General features: G+C 40.9%; 2 protein-coding genes across 2 annotated transcripts; both read right to left on the reverse strand.

Moving 5' to 3' along the window:
• Positions 1-158: 158 nt before the first annotated feature.
• Positions 159-6941, reverse strand: batf (basic leucine zipper transcription factor, ATF-like). The gene is made up of 3 exons (XM_058057138.1): positions 6879-6941; positions 4394-4498; positions 159-826 (listed from the first exon to the last, which is right to left on the reverse strand). Exons 1-3 carry the CDS (start codon positions 6939-6941, stop codon positions 614-616), a joined length of 381 nt encoding a protein of 126 aa, XP_057913121.1. The 3' UTR covers positions 159-613.
• A 3426-nt stretch (positions 6942-10367) lies between these two features.
• zc3h14 (zinc finger CCCH-type containing 14) lies at positions 10368-15667 on the reverse strand. The gene is made up of 17 exons (XM_058057700.1): positions 15500-15667; positions 15171-15213; positions 14990-15104; positions 14869-14909; positions 14676-14781; positions 14303-14603; positions 14028-14200; positions 13814-13914; positions 13585-13740; positions 13159-13236; positions 12959-13088; positions 12690-12877; positions 11691-11829; positions 11459-11601; positions 11297-11379; positions 10620-10726; positions 10368-10532 (listed from the first exon to the last, which is right to left on the reverse strand). Exons 1-17 carry the CDS (start codon positions 15533-15535, stop codon positions 10529-10531), a joined length of 1944 nt encoding a protein of 647 aa, XP_057913683.1. The 5' UTR covers positions 15536-15667; the 3' UTR covers positions 10368-10528.
• Between the last annotated feature and the right edge of the window lie 373 nt (positions 15668-16040).

Here is a 16040-nt window from a genome sequence, read left to right on the forward strand (position 1 = left end):
TTTAACGTTGTGTGTCCCTTTTTGGCAGTTTGGTTAGTAAACAGCGCCCCGTAGAGGTCTCTCATTGCACTGCACATTATCCCACATGTCCTCATGTTATCACGCCCCTGCAGACATGCAAAAAAACGGGTCAATAAAGTTCACTCACATAAGGCATCACATTTAATAAATATCTCCTTTCCACAAAATTTGGCTCAACTTTACATTCGCTTTGTCAAACAATCAAAATCGGTCCAAAAATAAAAAATAATCTCCTGAGCTTTGAATTGTTACACAGCAAAACAAAACAAGACAGCAAAAAAACATGACGAAAAAGTCCAAAGAAAAAGCGAGCATAACACTAAAGAGCATAAGGAATTTACAAAATGAATCCCCTGCCACAGAACTGGTTGTTTCTCGCAATGTAAACAAAGACTGGTAACTCTTCACATGTATAAACAGCAACCAAAATGAAACAAAATGGAGAACTGTTGCCTTTTATTAAGGCAGAATGTTTTCTATTAGGTTGTGCGGGTGCACGTAATGTAGCAGCCGCTTGCTAAATAGTTCTCAAGGGCGCCGCCATCTTGCTGCTGTAATCCATGTCCAAACAAACCCCCGCGCAGGTCTCAGGTCAGTGCTGGTAGTGTGGCATGGCAATGTGCTGGTGGTGGTAGGCGCCGTGGTGGTGAGACGGGTACAAGAGGTCGGTAGGGGCGGCTGGGGTCAGGCCCGTGCACAGGGGCTCGTGGCTGCTCAGCACCGACGACAGATACTTGGCCTCCTCCGTCAGCTGCTTCACCTCCTTCCTCAGCGCCGCGTTCTCTTTCTCCAGGTTCTCGCTCTCCTGGGGGAACAAAAATTGCAGATGCTGTCATTTTGGGCTTTGTTTAACATGGTGTAGAAATTAGAGTATAACCATGTTATTTCAGCCAATCAGTGAGAGAAGAATCATAATGATGGTTAGCATGAAGGCCATACAGTCAGGAAATCTGGAAATCCGGGTTCGTATCTCTGATTGGACGTCTCTGAGCGTGTGTGGGTTTCCTCCGGGTTCTCCGGGTTCTTCCCACAGTATAAAAATACACATATGGGTTAACTGGTGACTCCAAACTATCCATAGGCATGAATGTGTGTGAAGGGTTGTTTGTCTACATGTACCCTGTGATTGGCTGGCAACCAGTCTAAGGTGTACCGTGCCTCTCGCCCAATAACATATGAATTCAGTTAATTTAATTTATTAATATAAAAAAGAAAATAACCCGCCCCCCCCCCAAAACAAAGTAAAGACATAAAAAAGGTATCTTGAGGAATAAAAAGTAATTTTAAAAATATATACCTGACCAAACTAGGAATACTGCTTCCTTTGTGGCATCAGGCTATACAATATTTAGCCCTTTATAATTAGTGCATTATTTTGGATAAATTCCCAGTATATTATTTAAGTAATATAAAAAATATTTATCATATTAAAATTTGAGCAAATGAGCAATTTCAACTGTTATTTTTGGTATTAAAATGTTTTTTAACTTAATTTTTAAAACAATTTAGAAAAAGTTACACAATTTTAAAGAGTCTGGTAGTGAATTTTTTTAAATTATAAAATATATCCCATAAATCATATTCATTTTCTACCGCTTATCCTCACGAGGGTCACAGGGGATGCTGGAGCCTATCCCAGCTGTCTTCGGGCGAGAGGCAGGGTACACCCTGGACTGGTCGCCAGCCAATCACAGGGCACATATAGACAAACAACCATTCACACTCACATTCATACCTATGGACAATTTGGAGTCACCAATTAACCTAGCATGTTTTTGAAATGTGGGAAGAAACCGGAGTACCAGGAGAAAACCCACGCATGCACGGGGAGAACATGCAAACTCCACACAGAGATGGCCGAGGGTGGAATCGAACTCAGGTCTCCTAGCTGTGTGGCTTGCGCGCTAACAACTTGTCCTATAAATCACATTATTAAATATAAAAGTTATTTTATTACTATAGTCTGCATTTTGTAGCGGCTTTTCTAATATTTTGGTCACATCATTTATCCACAGGAGGGAGCAAAATGTAAGAAAAGCCTTCCTAACCTGATTCAGTGCAATTGTACACCATTGTAAAATAAACATAAGTGAGCATTGTTATCTTTGTAAAAGCAGAAATAATGAGCCCACATTTGCACATTCACGCATGGGTTTGTTTGTGCAGAAAAAAAGCTGTGATGTATCTTACCGATCAACTTTGATGTGCGACAAGTAGAGCAAACAGCCAGAAAAAAAGAGGCTAGAGTGGGAGTAAGCTTGAGGGGAGAAATCTTCCACTGAGGTAGTAGTATAAAGGTCGTCACACAAGAGCATTTTATCATCTCATCTGTGTGTCCACGCTCACACGGTGGGCAAACCCCAGCCTGCATATGCGTCACTTAGCCAAATTACAGCCCACTTGCTATCTGGGCCTTACAAGAAGTGGCTGCCCTTTTCTTCCCTGCACACAGACCATGACGTGCTATTTCAGAAGAAACAGAAAAAAAAAATACTATAGCGCTAACAGGAAATCAAGTCTGGTGTCAATGACAGGGAAAATACGCCTTCCTGTTTGTCTCAGAGTGAGAGGATGAAAGTAAAAACCACAGACGACACTCTATGGCTCCTTGTTGTGAGAGAGTTAATGTGAGGTAGCATTTGTATGCTAGTAGTCATCCACCAGAAAGCTGTATATACAATATCAAATAAGCCTTATGTATTTATGTATATTTACATTATTTTTACATTTTTATTTCATTTGGTTTTGTGCATTATTTCATTATTATTTCATTTGTATATCATTTCATTTAGAACATGTATAGTATTTTATCTTGTGTTAGCCATTAACATTGTTCCTTTTATTGTTCACGCTTAACATGTTTAACAGAGCTCTGTCTTGTAATACCATTTGTCACCATAGGGGGCGAAAGTGAGACGCAGTAACAGTTGTCCCTCGCTATATTGCAGTTGGATTATCTCTCCTTCACATAATTCCCTTTTTTCATTCATTCATTTTCTACCGCTTTTTCCTCACAAATGGTCGCGGGGGTGCTGGAGCCTATCCCAGCTGTCTTTGGGCAAGAAGCGGGGTACACCCTGGACTGGTGGCCAGCCAATCACAGGGCACATATAGACAAACAACCATTCACACTCACATTCATACCTATGGACAATTTGGAGTCGCCAATTAACCTAGCATGTTTTTTGGAATGTGGGAGGAAACTGGAGTACCAGGAGAAAACCCACGCATGCACGGGGAGAACATGCAAACTCCACATAGAGATGGCCGAGGGTGGAATTGAACCCTAGTCTCCTAGCTGTGAGGTCTGCGCGCTAACCACTAGACCGCCGTGCCAACCTCCCTTTTTTCAAATAAATAATTAATAATGAATGAATGATCGCTGTTTTGTGGTTCACTGTGGTCTGATATGAATTAAAAAAATATTGTTAATAAGTTTTATATGTAATATCGTGGTGACTAATAATGTTAGATTCCATTAGCTATAGGTTCCCCTCTCATTTCATGTGGAAGTGGTAAGTTTTGGCTTCTTTGTCTTTCTTCCCCACTCCACTTAAGAATAAGTAAATTGGAGAGGCTAACTCGCTAGCTCCAGCTGACTTTTGTCCCGGCGGTGATCCCATAGCCTGCGCAATGTGACGTAAACAAAGCATAATTGGAGTGTAAAAGTGACTATAGTCGTGTTATTTTATGTCTACAGAGTTTTAATAATGTTAAAACTCGTATTTAGAGTTACTTTCCTGTAACTTCAAAAATATTAAGTTTATTAATCTTGAATGCTACTTTGCACTCATCATGGTCAAGTCTGGAAAGAATTAACTAATAGACGAGGGATGACTGTATTGCTGTCTTGTTCGCACATAGTGTGTCACAATAAAATAGTACATTTTTTGGCCTTTTTATTTTTTAGCATAACTGACTCAAAGTAACTTGTAAAGGCTTGTATAAGTTTGCTGCTAATTTTTTTCTAATTAAATTAAAGATGAAAAAAAGTTGGATCGTGAATATAAAATGTATTTAAATTAAATGTGGTACTTTCCCGGAGTCTTGCACTATTAAAAGGAAAGCTATTAAAAAAGAAGCAGTGAACTCATGTACGCTTATATCATTCAGTTGCAGTTTCTCGGATGCTGGATTCTGGGTGATGCCCACACGTGCTAATTTATGCCTGCAAACACTGAGCAGCGTCCAAGTGTGCAGCCCGACAGAAGCCATGACACATCGCCACATGGTCAGGTAGCATTATATAAAAATAAAAATAAAAATCCCTTTCAAAGTGGGCGCTTAGCAACAGAGAAGTTGGAAGTAACTTAGTAAGAGGAGTCCCCAGGCAACACCACATCACTGATACATTGTTATTGATGATACTCACCAGGTGGAGGCTGTCGGCTTTCTGAGTTTGACGCATTCTGCTCTTCTGAGCCGCGATCCGGTTCTTCTCTCGCCGCATCACCTTCTTCACGTCATCCGAGGAGCTCTGGACAAATCAGAGCTAATTTAACGGGCACATGGACGACCAACAAAAAGGCTGACTTTGCAACCGGAATCTGGAATCCCCTCAGAAACACCCAAGAAAGTACATCACCACATATCATAGCAATCCTTGTGTAAAATATGATGAATTATTGAAAATAGCATTACTCAACCATGAATTAAATAGAAAACTGTGATTAATTTCTTAGATTTTTTAATCATTGACAGCCCAAGTGAAGACACGTCAAATTGATTGCAGATTGGAGTAGTTTTATGTTTATGCTAAAAATATACAGTTCCCATGATGTTCGAGATTCGACTATCATGTTTTGATAGAAGTCATATGGAGCGATCGCGTTTTGATCTGGCAAATATGAAGTAACTTTGATCAAATGTAGAATTACCACAGCATTTGCTTGGATATTAGCATATATTACTACTAATAATAATACATTTTATTTGTATAGCGCTTTTCAAAATACTCAAAGACACTTTACAGAAGAATGGAGTTGAATAAAAGCAAGTAAACAGAGTAGAAGACGCACCAAAATACAACATTCATTGGTTAATACACAGTTAAAACATGAGTAAAAGCGGGGCGGGGCACAGCAGTCAGATATAAAAAGGTAGACATTAAAAACAGATTTAAAGAGGTGGGTTTTTAGTTTTTTTTGAAACTGGGAAGGTCAGGGCAAGCACGGAGTGAATGGGGCAAAGAGTTCCAGAGGGTGGGGGCAGCGATGGAGAAGGCCCGTACTAGCTGCAGCTGTTAGGAAGGTTCCAACGCTGCCCCGTGCACTGACACTTCCATATGAGCTGTATTTTTATTCACAGCAACAAGAGGCTTTTAGAAAAACATTGTTTTGCAGTGCCAGTAAAAGGTGGATATTTGTGACTAATAATGCACCATTGTGCACCGTGCAATGCTAATGTGCATCTTCTTCACAGGAGACTGTCACTCAAGTGAGTAAGTCAGTAAGACTTTGTGGTGGTCCCGTGTGGGAAGTGGTGGCGACGCATCTTTCACCTGCATCACTCAGTCAGGGTGTGGCCTGAGCTTTCAGTTAGGCATCACACACACACCCTGTTTCACGTCCTGAAGCCTCGACTCAGCTGTTTTAGAATAGCCGAGTCAGGCTGCCAGTTAATATTATGGCTGGACGGATCAAGTCATTCACTGAGAGGCAGTAATGACCAGGATGATTGCTGTTACACAACATTACATTTGTTTTATAAACAATCGGGATGACCCCCCAAAAAAAAACCTTTCACATTTTAATCAATGAGTTATTGAAATTATGGTCATACAGTGGATGCTTCTTCTAAGAAAGCCAAAACAAAGTTCTTACTGTGTTTTATCACTCATATGATGAAGTCAATTTACTATTGATTTGAAAATGAGACAAGTCTGTTTGAAACCCCACACGAGTAAGCACGGAGACTAAGAAAAACTCTTTGGAGATCCCTCTCAGTTACGTCTATGTTACTATCCCATGCATATCTATCTTTAGTTTAGTTCCAAAAGACCAACAGTGGTGGCTGTCAAATATTTTATACCTACAATAATCTGTAATATTCACTGTTTTGTTTGTATGTTCGAGCATTAGGAATAAAAACACTAGTGGGGACCCACCCCACTATTTTTGAGGTACAGCAAGTACTGTAATATTATCTTCTCAAGGGACAATACTAAAGTAAATCTGGACCAACTTAAGAAGAGTCAGTGTACAGCTTGTATAGCAGTATTTACTATTTACATGTGAGTACCAAGATAATTGTGTCTACAGACGAGAAATATGGAGGTAGTGTCAGAGTCTGGGGATGCATGAGTGCTGCAGACACTGGGGGAGCTGTGGTTTGTTGGGGGTAAAGTGAGAGAATAACAATGGTTCTCAAAAGGAAGGACACAATTCGACCATGCTCGGTGTACTGTAGCTACTTAGATATACATACTTAGGTATGTTGGCATTTATGTTCCCGGTTTGGGACAGCACTCATGCAGCCCCAAGTTTGAGACCCTCCCGTCACCATTCTTGACTGCAAGCACGCCACGATTATATTGTTACTCATATTTAGACAATAATGCCTATATTACTGATAGGAGTAGTCACGGTAATAAAGCCATGGCATCGATGTGACACTGCACTCGACACACAAAGTGTTCCCGACAACTCTACAAGTCATTCACACTTTGACGAGACAAAAGCAAGCCGGGCCGAGTGATGAACTGATGAAAAAGAGAAGCCCACGGTGGAGGCGAGTCACGCCTGTCCATGTGTGAAAGCAGCGTGATGCAACCTCCTCCTTGCTCCAAGAAGCAAATGCTATATGTGTGTACACCATGCTAAACTGGTAGTACAAGTGAATAAGAAGCGTGCACGTACCTGCCTCCCTCCAGGTGATGGCGACCTGTAACTTGTGTCATTGCTGTCAGAGCCCTGAGCCATGGCCACCAGCGACCGCCTCAAAGAGAGAGCGAGAGAGAGAGAGAGAGTCAGTGTAGCAGCTCTGACAAGAATTACCACTTAATGAGTAATGACTAATCTGTCTTCCCTCTTTTCTCTAACTCCTCTCTCACTCTCTCTCTCTTTCTTTCTTTCTTTCACTCTCCCTCAGTCTAATTAGCTGCATCTGATGTGGCTTCTGGTAAGAAGAAGAAGAAGAAAGTTGCATTGGTGTGGAAGTCACATGTGGGGGTGGAAAAAAGCAGGTAATGGTGTACAGTCCACAAAAACAACACACACATGAAAAGTACCTACTTACAATATTGTGAATTGAAGTGAAATGTACACGCTGTGTGAACTTTATGTGCCATCGTGGGCATTCCCTTCCTTCCTTTTTTTTTTTTTTTTTAAATAAACCACGTTTCGACTAAAGCCTCAAGGGGCCAAGCATCCCCGCACCAAAAACAACATCTGATGGATGACTGACTTGTTAATATTCACACGCTTTTATGGTCCTTTCCAGAGAACACGCTAGCAGCTGAACTCACGTTCTTTCACATTAAAAATATTCATCTTGGGAAATAAAAAAAAGAAATGCTAGAACACAGAAATAAAATGTATACTTGGTATACAATTATGAATGATAAACACACAGCAGCATGGTCTTACAGCCATACAGCAATACTAATAGACAGCCATTTATTCAACTCAATGAAGTACCTTTACTCTTCTTCTCAAATGTTTTAAGCAACCCCCAAGAAAATTACTAAAACATTTTAAAATACTTTGAATATTTGCCCAGTTCCCACCTCAAGGTCAAAAACAGGGGAAAAACCTTACCGTTGACTTGCTGTGCCGATCCCTGATGGGAGAAGCCTAAAGACAAATAAATAAACATGAAATGTACTATTTATTTTTCCATGTATTGTTAATATATTTACATACATTAAAATGTATATTTTTCCATCCATCATTTTCTATGCTGCTTATCCTCACTAGGGTTGCGGGGGTATGCTGGAGCCTATCCCAGCTGACTTCGGGCGAGGGTTGATTAAAATGTATACATTTATAAATATTTCACAACTTAAAATATTTTAAAAAAATATTTTGCATTATATATTGTAACAATTATTAATATTATTAATTATTATTATTATATTTCCCTCCATTTTGCAACCTGCACTGTAAAAAAAATCCAAGTTGACTCAACTCAACTAATTTGTAACCTCACTGCCTTAAAATTTTGATTAAATCTAGCAAATTATTTCAGTTAATTTTAACTCACAACAAAGTTTCTCCAATTTAAAAGATCAAGTTCACGAGACTTATTGCTTTGTTTTGGGAACTTTATTAGGTCAAATAAACAAATATTTATGGTGTGTCAACAATAGAACTCAAGTAATCTCAACTCACTTTTGATTTAGTCTAACTAGTTAGCTCAACTAAATTCAACTCACAATTAAATTGAAATAATTTGTTAACCTGATTTGAAAATGAGTTGAGATTACTTGATTGATTTAAATGTCAATTGTTCCTTGAAAATATAGGTATAGGTAGGTTACACTATACATAGTATATATGTCAGGGTTACCTTTTTAACCATACTAATACCATCTCATCAGGTTATTTGCTATATGTTGCTATACTTTTGTTTGCCAGAACAAAAACAAAACACTGCATCTTATGTCTGCTATAAATGATGTTGTTTATGTATTTGTGTGTCTTAATGACGCTCTCTGGGACCATTAACGCCATATAATTGTTTTCCTAATTTGCCCCCATCACTAGGTAGCATTTGGCGGCGCAAGAACACGATTTTCTTGTGAGAAAAAAAAAATCAGGACCAAAACAGCCTTGCTTGGCAGAAAGCACAGCCCTCCCACACAAAAACATGTTCCACCATCACAGAGATTTTTTTTTCTTCTTACTTAGACAAGGGCAGACTTTTGCCAATAATCAGCCCAGGAAAGCTGATTATACAAACAAGGACACCAAACAATACAATGTATTGTACAACAACAAAACAAGATCAACGCTCGATTCCAGCACAGTCTATATGAGATCAGATTAAAAGTCATTTCATTGGATTTTATCCAAATGTGTAGAAAGTGTCACATTCTCCAAATAATATTATCCTCTTTAAAAGTCCAACACACAAAATAGTATGCTTGTCTTCATGTTTCACATGATGGGGAAACCCCCCACCACATCCAATTATTCAGAAACCTGTGTGTGGCTTCAGTTTGTCAGCATTAAAATAAATGTGACGTCACGACCTGCAGCACTAAACGGTATTATATATCACATACTTTTACTTTACTTTTGTATCGATTCATAGAAAATAATTGCACTGAATTGAAGCTACCACGCATAAACAAATAGTACTGCACAGTATATGGAACGTCATCAGCGCCCTCTGCTGGTCATCGGAAGTTGTGGGCGCTTCGTGAGTGGTGTAGTTACAGTACTTGTCCAGGTGTCAGTGCTCAAGTGCAGCTACACATACCACGTGATTCACTTAGAAACTTTGCAACTGAAGTAGCATTTTTACTCCATTGTATGATTGTGTGGAGTGGTTAGCACGCAGGTCTCACAGCAAGGAGAGCCTGGTTCAATTCCACCCTCGGCCATCTCTGTGTGGAGTTTGTATGCTCTCCCCGTGCATGCGTGGGTTTTCTCCGGGTACTCCGGTTTCCTCCCACATTCCAAAAACATGCTAGGTTAATTGCCGACTCTAAATTGTCCATAGGTATGAATGAGAGTGTGAATGGTTGTTTGTCTATATGTGCCCTGTGATTGGCTGGCGACCACTCCAGGGTATACCCTGCCTTTCGCCAGAAGACAGCTGGGGTAGGGTCCAGCACCCCCGCGACCCTTGTGAGGATAATCGGTAGAAAATGAATGTATAATTGTGGATACCAGTGCTACTCCAGATATACTTCTTTCGGTTTGTCACGCATCTTCCTGGGCTGTTCTCTCCAACCATACACAAAGAAAAAATAGTATGGCTAAAACAGCAGAAAAACACAAGTGGTACAAAAACAGCACTGCAAAGATTATGAAAACAAGGTTAAGGAAAATAAAAGCTCACCTGACCCTGCAGTTCAGTTCAGTTGCAAAATGGCAACACAGCAGCAACAGAGCCAATGTTGGAACAGAGGCAAGGAGCAAATCGCGTCAACATCACCAATGACAACAATATAGCAAGTGTAACCTGTGAGGTAGTAGCAACAATGTACAGTACATGCAGAGGTAGATAAAGCTGATGGGACCATTCAATACTTTAAATACTGCACTCTTGTGGAGTTAATAATAAACTGACATCAGGAAGTTGTCTCCAGCCAGAGCCGTTAATGCCATTATTTTTTAACCCAATTAGGCACCGATTAGACTGGCGATTAAAAATAAATGCCATAAGAGACAACAGGAGGTTGTGTTCATTGCGTTTTAATAGTGTGACAGCATTGGCAAACAGCCAAGCGTCTTACAAAAACACTTAAAAACTCAGTGACCACGCCGAGCAGAACAACTAATACATAAAATGATGATGACGTGGCTGCAGGACATCTGCAGTTGTTTCACAGTCTTCATTAGCTGCCAGACAGAAAGTCATTAATAAAGCATAGTTCTATGCAGGTCTTTAAATGCAATAGTCAATCTTCTAAATTACTGTATGATCACCTGCTTTGTGTCTTGGTCCACTTCAGGGCATGTCTGGGAGGCACAGACACGGTTGGGTGGAAGAAGGTGCAGCCGTCTCGCTTACACTGGGCCGCGAAGCGACAGGGCTGCCAGGAGGAAAACACATCGGAGACACACACACACACACACACACACACACAGCAGGGCTTGTTTATTTGGTGCTCAGACAAAACATGGCGGCCAAATAAGGGCCAGTGTCCACAAAGCAGACTTTTTGGCAGAATAAAGCAGACTGGGCACAGAGGAAGGCCAGAAAAAAAAAAACAAATACTGCACCTGGTTTGGCTCCATAATAACACAATAACAAGCTAGCATCCTTTAGTTGTTGTAAATACTGTATGAGGCACATTTTGCATGAATAAACAAAGTTGCGCCACAAACAAATATGAGAAATAGCTCAGTTTCAGTGTCTTGCGACATTTTCTCTTATTTACTGTGGTTAGCATCAAGCTAAGTGGTGCAATAGTGCCAATCTAATGAGCTCCAATAGAAGAACTATGTCCAAATATTCTGTAACAGAAAATGAGTGGTGCTAGACAATCACAATGTACCCCACCTTTTCCCAAAACGCATACACCTCAAAATCACTTTAAACCTAATGTATCTGCTTTTGGATGTGATTAGGTGTGCACAAAGAGACGTTGAAAAGATGCTACCTGAGGATGATAAAAGGGACAATCCATCTTCTTGCACTGTGGGAAGAAGCGGCACATGTTTGCCGTTTGTGTCGGTGGTGCGACTGTTGACAGAGGATTGTAGGGTTACAAACAGAGACGTTTAACGCAACATGATGTGACAAGTTCTTGTGTAGTGCGTACCTGGCCGGGCGGGCGGAGGTGCTGAGACGCCCCTGCGGCTAACGTGAGTGAAAGGACAGTCGGGCTTGCTGCACCTGGCGTCGTATTTACAGTTGGGATGGATGAAGAGGCATTTGTCCCCAAATTTGCACGTGGGAAAAGTCCTGCGGCAAAAACATCACATGACTTGAACTAATAGTAATAATAATAATAATAATAATAATAATAATAATAATAATAATAAAGTACCCACTTGCATATTCTTGTCGGATGATGATAGGGACACTCGTCGCCGCTCTTGCAGACGGGCCAAAACTTACAGCGCTCCATCACTTTCTGTTTCTTGGACGGGGCGGAGTCATCGTAAAACATGTCAGCATCTATCAGGTCGTCTATTGAAGGCGAGAGAACACAACATTACGACTTGTTATTGTTGTAATATCAGGCCAATTGACAGTCATAGAAAATATTCACTACAATATCTAATGAATTGCATAATTAAAAATTACATTATAAAAAAATTATTTAATGATATATAGTACCTTACACTATTATAATACTGGAATATAATCTGGTAATGCTACTATACTAATAGTAGGAACATTTTTTATTAGTGGTGGAAAAATATTTTTTTAATGAATTTTTTTTATAAAATGACATTTGTTCATGACACCAGTATATTATCATAAGGCAGCATAGTATAACATTGTAATACAATATATTATTGTACAAAATATTAATTAATTCATTCATTTTCTACCGCTTATCCTCACAAGGGTGCTGGAGCCTATCCCAGCTGTCTTCGGGCGAGAGGCAGGGTACACCCTGGACTGGTCGCCAGCCAATCACAGGGCACATATAGACAAACAACCATTCACACTCACATTCATACCATTTGGACAATTTGGAGTCGCCAATTAACCTAGCATGTTTTTGGAATGTGGGAGGAAACCGGAGTACCCGGAGAAAACCCACGCATGCACGGGGAGAACATGCAAAGAGATGGCCGAGACTGGAATTGAACTCAGGTCTCCTAGCTGTGAGGTCTGCGCGCTAACCACTCGACTTCCATGCAGCCCACAAAATATTCATAAACAAGTATAATAATTTATTGTTTGTGAAAAATATAACACATCAAATTGATAAAATGATTGTATAAAATGTATTGTATACTATTTGTATAAAAATGATGTTATGTTATTCTACAGTGGACTATTATATGTAGAATAGAACTCTCGTATTCATGGCATACCTCCTATTGAAGGTCCTTCTTGCTGTCGGTCAAGGATGCCGACTTTGGACTCGCGGTTAGTGAGCTTTGAAGGCGGTCTCACATCTTCCAGATCCATGTCGGACTCCCCAGCAAAGTTCCCCAGCGGGCTCGGAACGCCCTCTAGTGTCACGATGAACTTGGGACTGTCGGAGTTTTCCTTCTCCTTACTAGTATGAGAGTTTAAAAGAAAAAAAAATAAAAGAGATTTGACCTTTTACGTTTCATATATTGGTTTTCTATGTGCACACCTAGCTTGGATGGTTCGTGGCAAGGCCGTCTCCTCTCTTAGCTTGCGATCCTGCTGACTTCTGCTTTCGTCCAACTGCGGTCGACTCACGATGAAGGAGCGCGTATCGAAATGCTTTGGCTCGCCGCTTGCTACAGATAAAAAATATACTTGATTGATTAACAGCGCAATTAATTTCATGGGGGGGTGGGGACCACTTACAGTCATCACTCTTCTCTGCTTCTTCATGGAGCTGAGAGGTGTCCGACTGAGAATGTGAACCCACCGACCTGGCTGGAGCTAGAGGGAAATATTTGCAAGCATGCATTTATTATATAGCATGTATTCTTTATTGCCAGCTATAGGATCATCTCTGGATTTCCTCTATAGTTTCCTTAATTTCTCTGTCAATTGTGTGCATTAATCCTAATGCCACCATTCTACAGTATACATGAGAAGTGTACTCATGATGCGAGATATTCTACATTTTTAAAGCTACTTTACATTACATTATTCCAAACAAGGAATTTTAAATCAACAAAAAACACTGTACTGTGTAGTAAATATGGATTTGAAGCAGTATTCCAATGAGTGCCATATAAAAGAAGACAGGACAGATTGTATTAACAGATGAGGTACAGTACGTACCAAGATGTCTGCTCGGCTGCTCTTCAGCTGTGTAAGACTGCCCCGAGGAGGCCACACTATGCAGTTGCTGCTGCACCAGCTCAATGGCTGCCGTCATCTCACTGCTTCTGGCCAAGCGGGCACGCGGAGCGACGGGAACTGTCTGCCTCTGTGGTACTACGGAGGGAGAACAGTGGCAGTCATGACAAGGGAATGTATATAGCAGAAATATTTGCGGGAGACGGCGTACGTGTGGGGAAGGCTGTGGTCTTGGTGATGGAGTCCTGGGCCTCGGAGATGGCTTTCAGGATCAAGTTCCTGTTGGCTTGCATGGCTGGTGGGAGGGACGGTCTGAAACAGTTGGAAGGTGTATGAGGGGTAACAAGTGATCTAACTATAAGTAGTAGAGCAGTAAACCAAAGGCCTAAATGTATATACTATATGTATGTATCCTGTATACTAACTTGTGCTCTGGTTTGGAAGGCAGCAACACTCTACTGGACACGCCTCGTCCTCCATAGCTCATCTCATCCTCTTCTTCTTCTTCCTCGATATTGTCGCTCTCCTCATCTGTGTCGCGGCTCACGCGAACCACCGAACTCGCAACTGGCGCCTTACGCTTCCGTGACAACTCCTCCTGAACACAGATTACATTTTAACAAAGACCATAATCGTAATCGAGCTGGGTGTTTATTTGTTTAATTGCCGATTGAGGCATTACAGTGGAGGCTAATGATACCTTGTTTGAGCTGCTTCTAGAGGTTCTACTGCTCCTGCTCTCCTGGTGTCTTCCTTCAGCGGACCGCAACGCCAAGCTCAGCTTGCTCTGACCTGGCCTGTAGATTTCTGCCATTGGCCGGCTAGCCGTGCGACGAGGTACTCCTCCTCGAACGCTGGCAGCCATTACTACAGCATCCTCTCCGATGAAATCATCATCCAGCTCCGGTTTGATGTCGATGACCGCGTCGGATGGGAGGAGCTCCATTAGAGGTTTGACGGCCGATGTCAGCCGGGAGGAAGCCTTCTCTGTGGACCCCCTCCTGATGGAATAAACGCTCATTAGTGTTTTGTTTGTGTGTGTTGCTCATAAAAGGAAAAGCAGTGTTTCACACCTGTTTTCATGGGCAGCGCTGCGTGATTCTATGCGATCAGAGCAAGACTCTTCAGTCTTTGAGGTTGCGGTGCTTAACTGATGCTCGAGCCTGACAGAGGCAGGTTCTGAAGGAGGAGGCAGCAAGAAGGCATAATTGTAAACACAGATTTAAATGTATACTGAGGTGCAAAATAACTGGAACCTCAACCTACCCACTGCAACTGTTCTTAGTTTCTCCAATACACCGTGCAGCCTAAAATGAAGAATATAAACAAAGCTGCAGTGAGGACTAAACTCAAACTGTATTGTACTGTACTGTACTGTACTTCATACCAAGCTGTGAACTTGATGGTGTTGTTTCCCAGAAAAAGCGAGAGATCGTCAGCCATCTGCTGGGAGGTTTTCTTGTTGGCTACCATGACCATAATGTAATCAGGAAGCTCCTCGTCTAAAATAATGACACAATTCTGGGTTTTAGCATGTCTATTGATTGCCAATGCATTTATTTACTTACCAATATATGCACCAAGTTCTTGGAGCTTGCCTTTGATAGCAGCCTGCAAAACAACAGTACCACAACATCAACGGCTTTTTTCATTCATTCCTTTGCCTCGCAACGTGTCGCCAATAGTTGTTGTCTCATGTTGAAACAAACTAAAACATCTTGTCAGCATAGCATAAAAAATAAACATGCACGAACACTAACATAGTGTTGCCATTTCCCTCGGTAGAAGACCAATGCAGTTAGCTAGCTAGCACGCTAAAAGCTAGAATCGCCAATGCAGCTTATCCGACTAAATGTAAGAAAATATTCATTTCATTTCATGTTTTACAGATACTCACTCTTATTTTCTTGCTGATCTCTGCCCCGATTTCCATGGCTGGATACTTAAAGTACAAAAAAGGATATAAGGGCTAGCTGATGCCTAGCTTAACAACCGCTAGCCCTTCCACCGGGAAAGTCGTCGGAGCGTCACGTGATATACGAAGGTATCCGGAAAGGGACGAAAGGTTTGGGTGATGCGTTTAGGCTCTGATGGGTTATCGGAATACATTTTGGAAACACTGTACTTACCGTAATCGACGTTTTCCCACATTTGTTTGAACAAAAAAAATGTAAAAAAAAAACTGTTGACAATTGATTCATATTTCGGTGAATTGATACGGACTAACAGGGACGACATAAACACAGTTCTGATTTTAACAACCGCTTTGAATTGTCGATGTGGCAAAATAGCACTGTATGTTTGTTTACTTACCTGGTGAAAAAATATACATGCAATTGGTAATAAGCTACCATAACGTATTTGCAAGTTTATAATATCGCAACCTTTACAGTGACAAATTATTTAAATAGTCGCTTTTTAGTGTTTTTTAATTGTGG

The sequence above is a fragment of the Doryrhamphus excisus genome, chromosome 19, assembly GCF_030265055.1.
Source record: "Doryrhamphus excisus isolate RoL2022-K1 chromosome 19, RoL_Dexc_1.0, whole genome shotgun sequence".
NCBI lineage: Eukaryota > Metazoa > Chordata > Actinopteri > Syngnathiformes > Syngnathidae > Doryrhamphus > Doryrhamphus excisus.

Excerpts from the sequence above, each read along its gene's own strand:
- batf (XM_058057138.1), bottom strand. The coding sequence starts at position 6,941 with ATGGCTCAGGGCTCTGACAGCAATGACACAAGTTACAGGTCGCCATCA. Across the intron at positions 4,499-6,878 it reads CATCACCTGGAGGGAGGCAG|AGCTCCTCGGATGACGTGAA; the intron begins GTACGTGCACGC and ends TGATTTGTCCAG. Across the intron at positions 827-4,393 it reads AAGCCGACAGCCTCCACCTG|GAGAGCGAGAACCTGGAGAA; the intron begins GTGAGTATCATC and ends TTGTTCCCCCAG.
- zc3h14 (XM_058057700.1), bottom strand. The coding sequence starts at position 15,535 with ATGGAAATCGGGGCAGAGATCAGCAAGAAAATAAGA. Across the intron at positions 15,214-15,499 it reads AGATCAGCAAGAAAATAAGA|GCTGCTATCAAAGGCAAGCT; the intron begins GTGAGTATCTGT and ends GTTGTTTTGCAG. Across the intron at positions 15,105-15,170 it reads AGAACTTGGTGCATATATTG|ACGAGGAGCTTCCTGATTAC; the intron begins GTAAGTAAATAA and ends TCATTATTTTAG.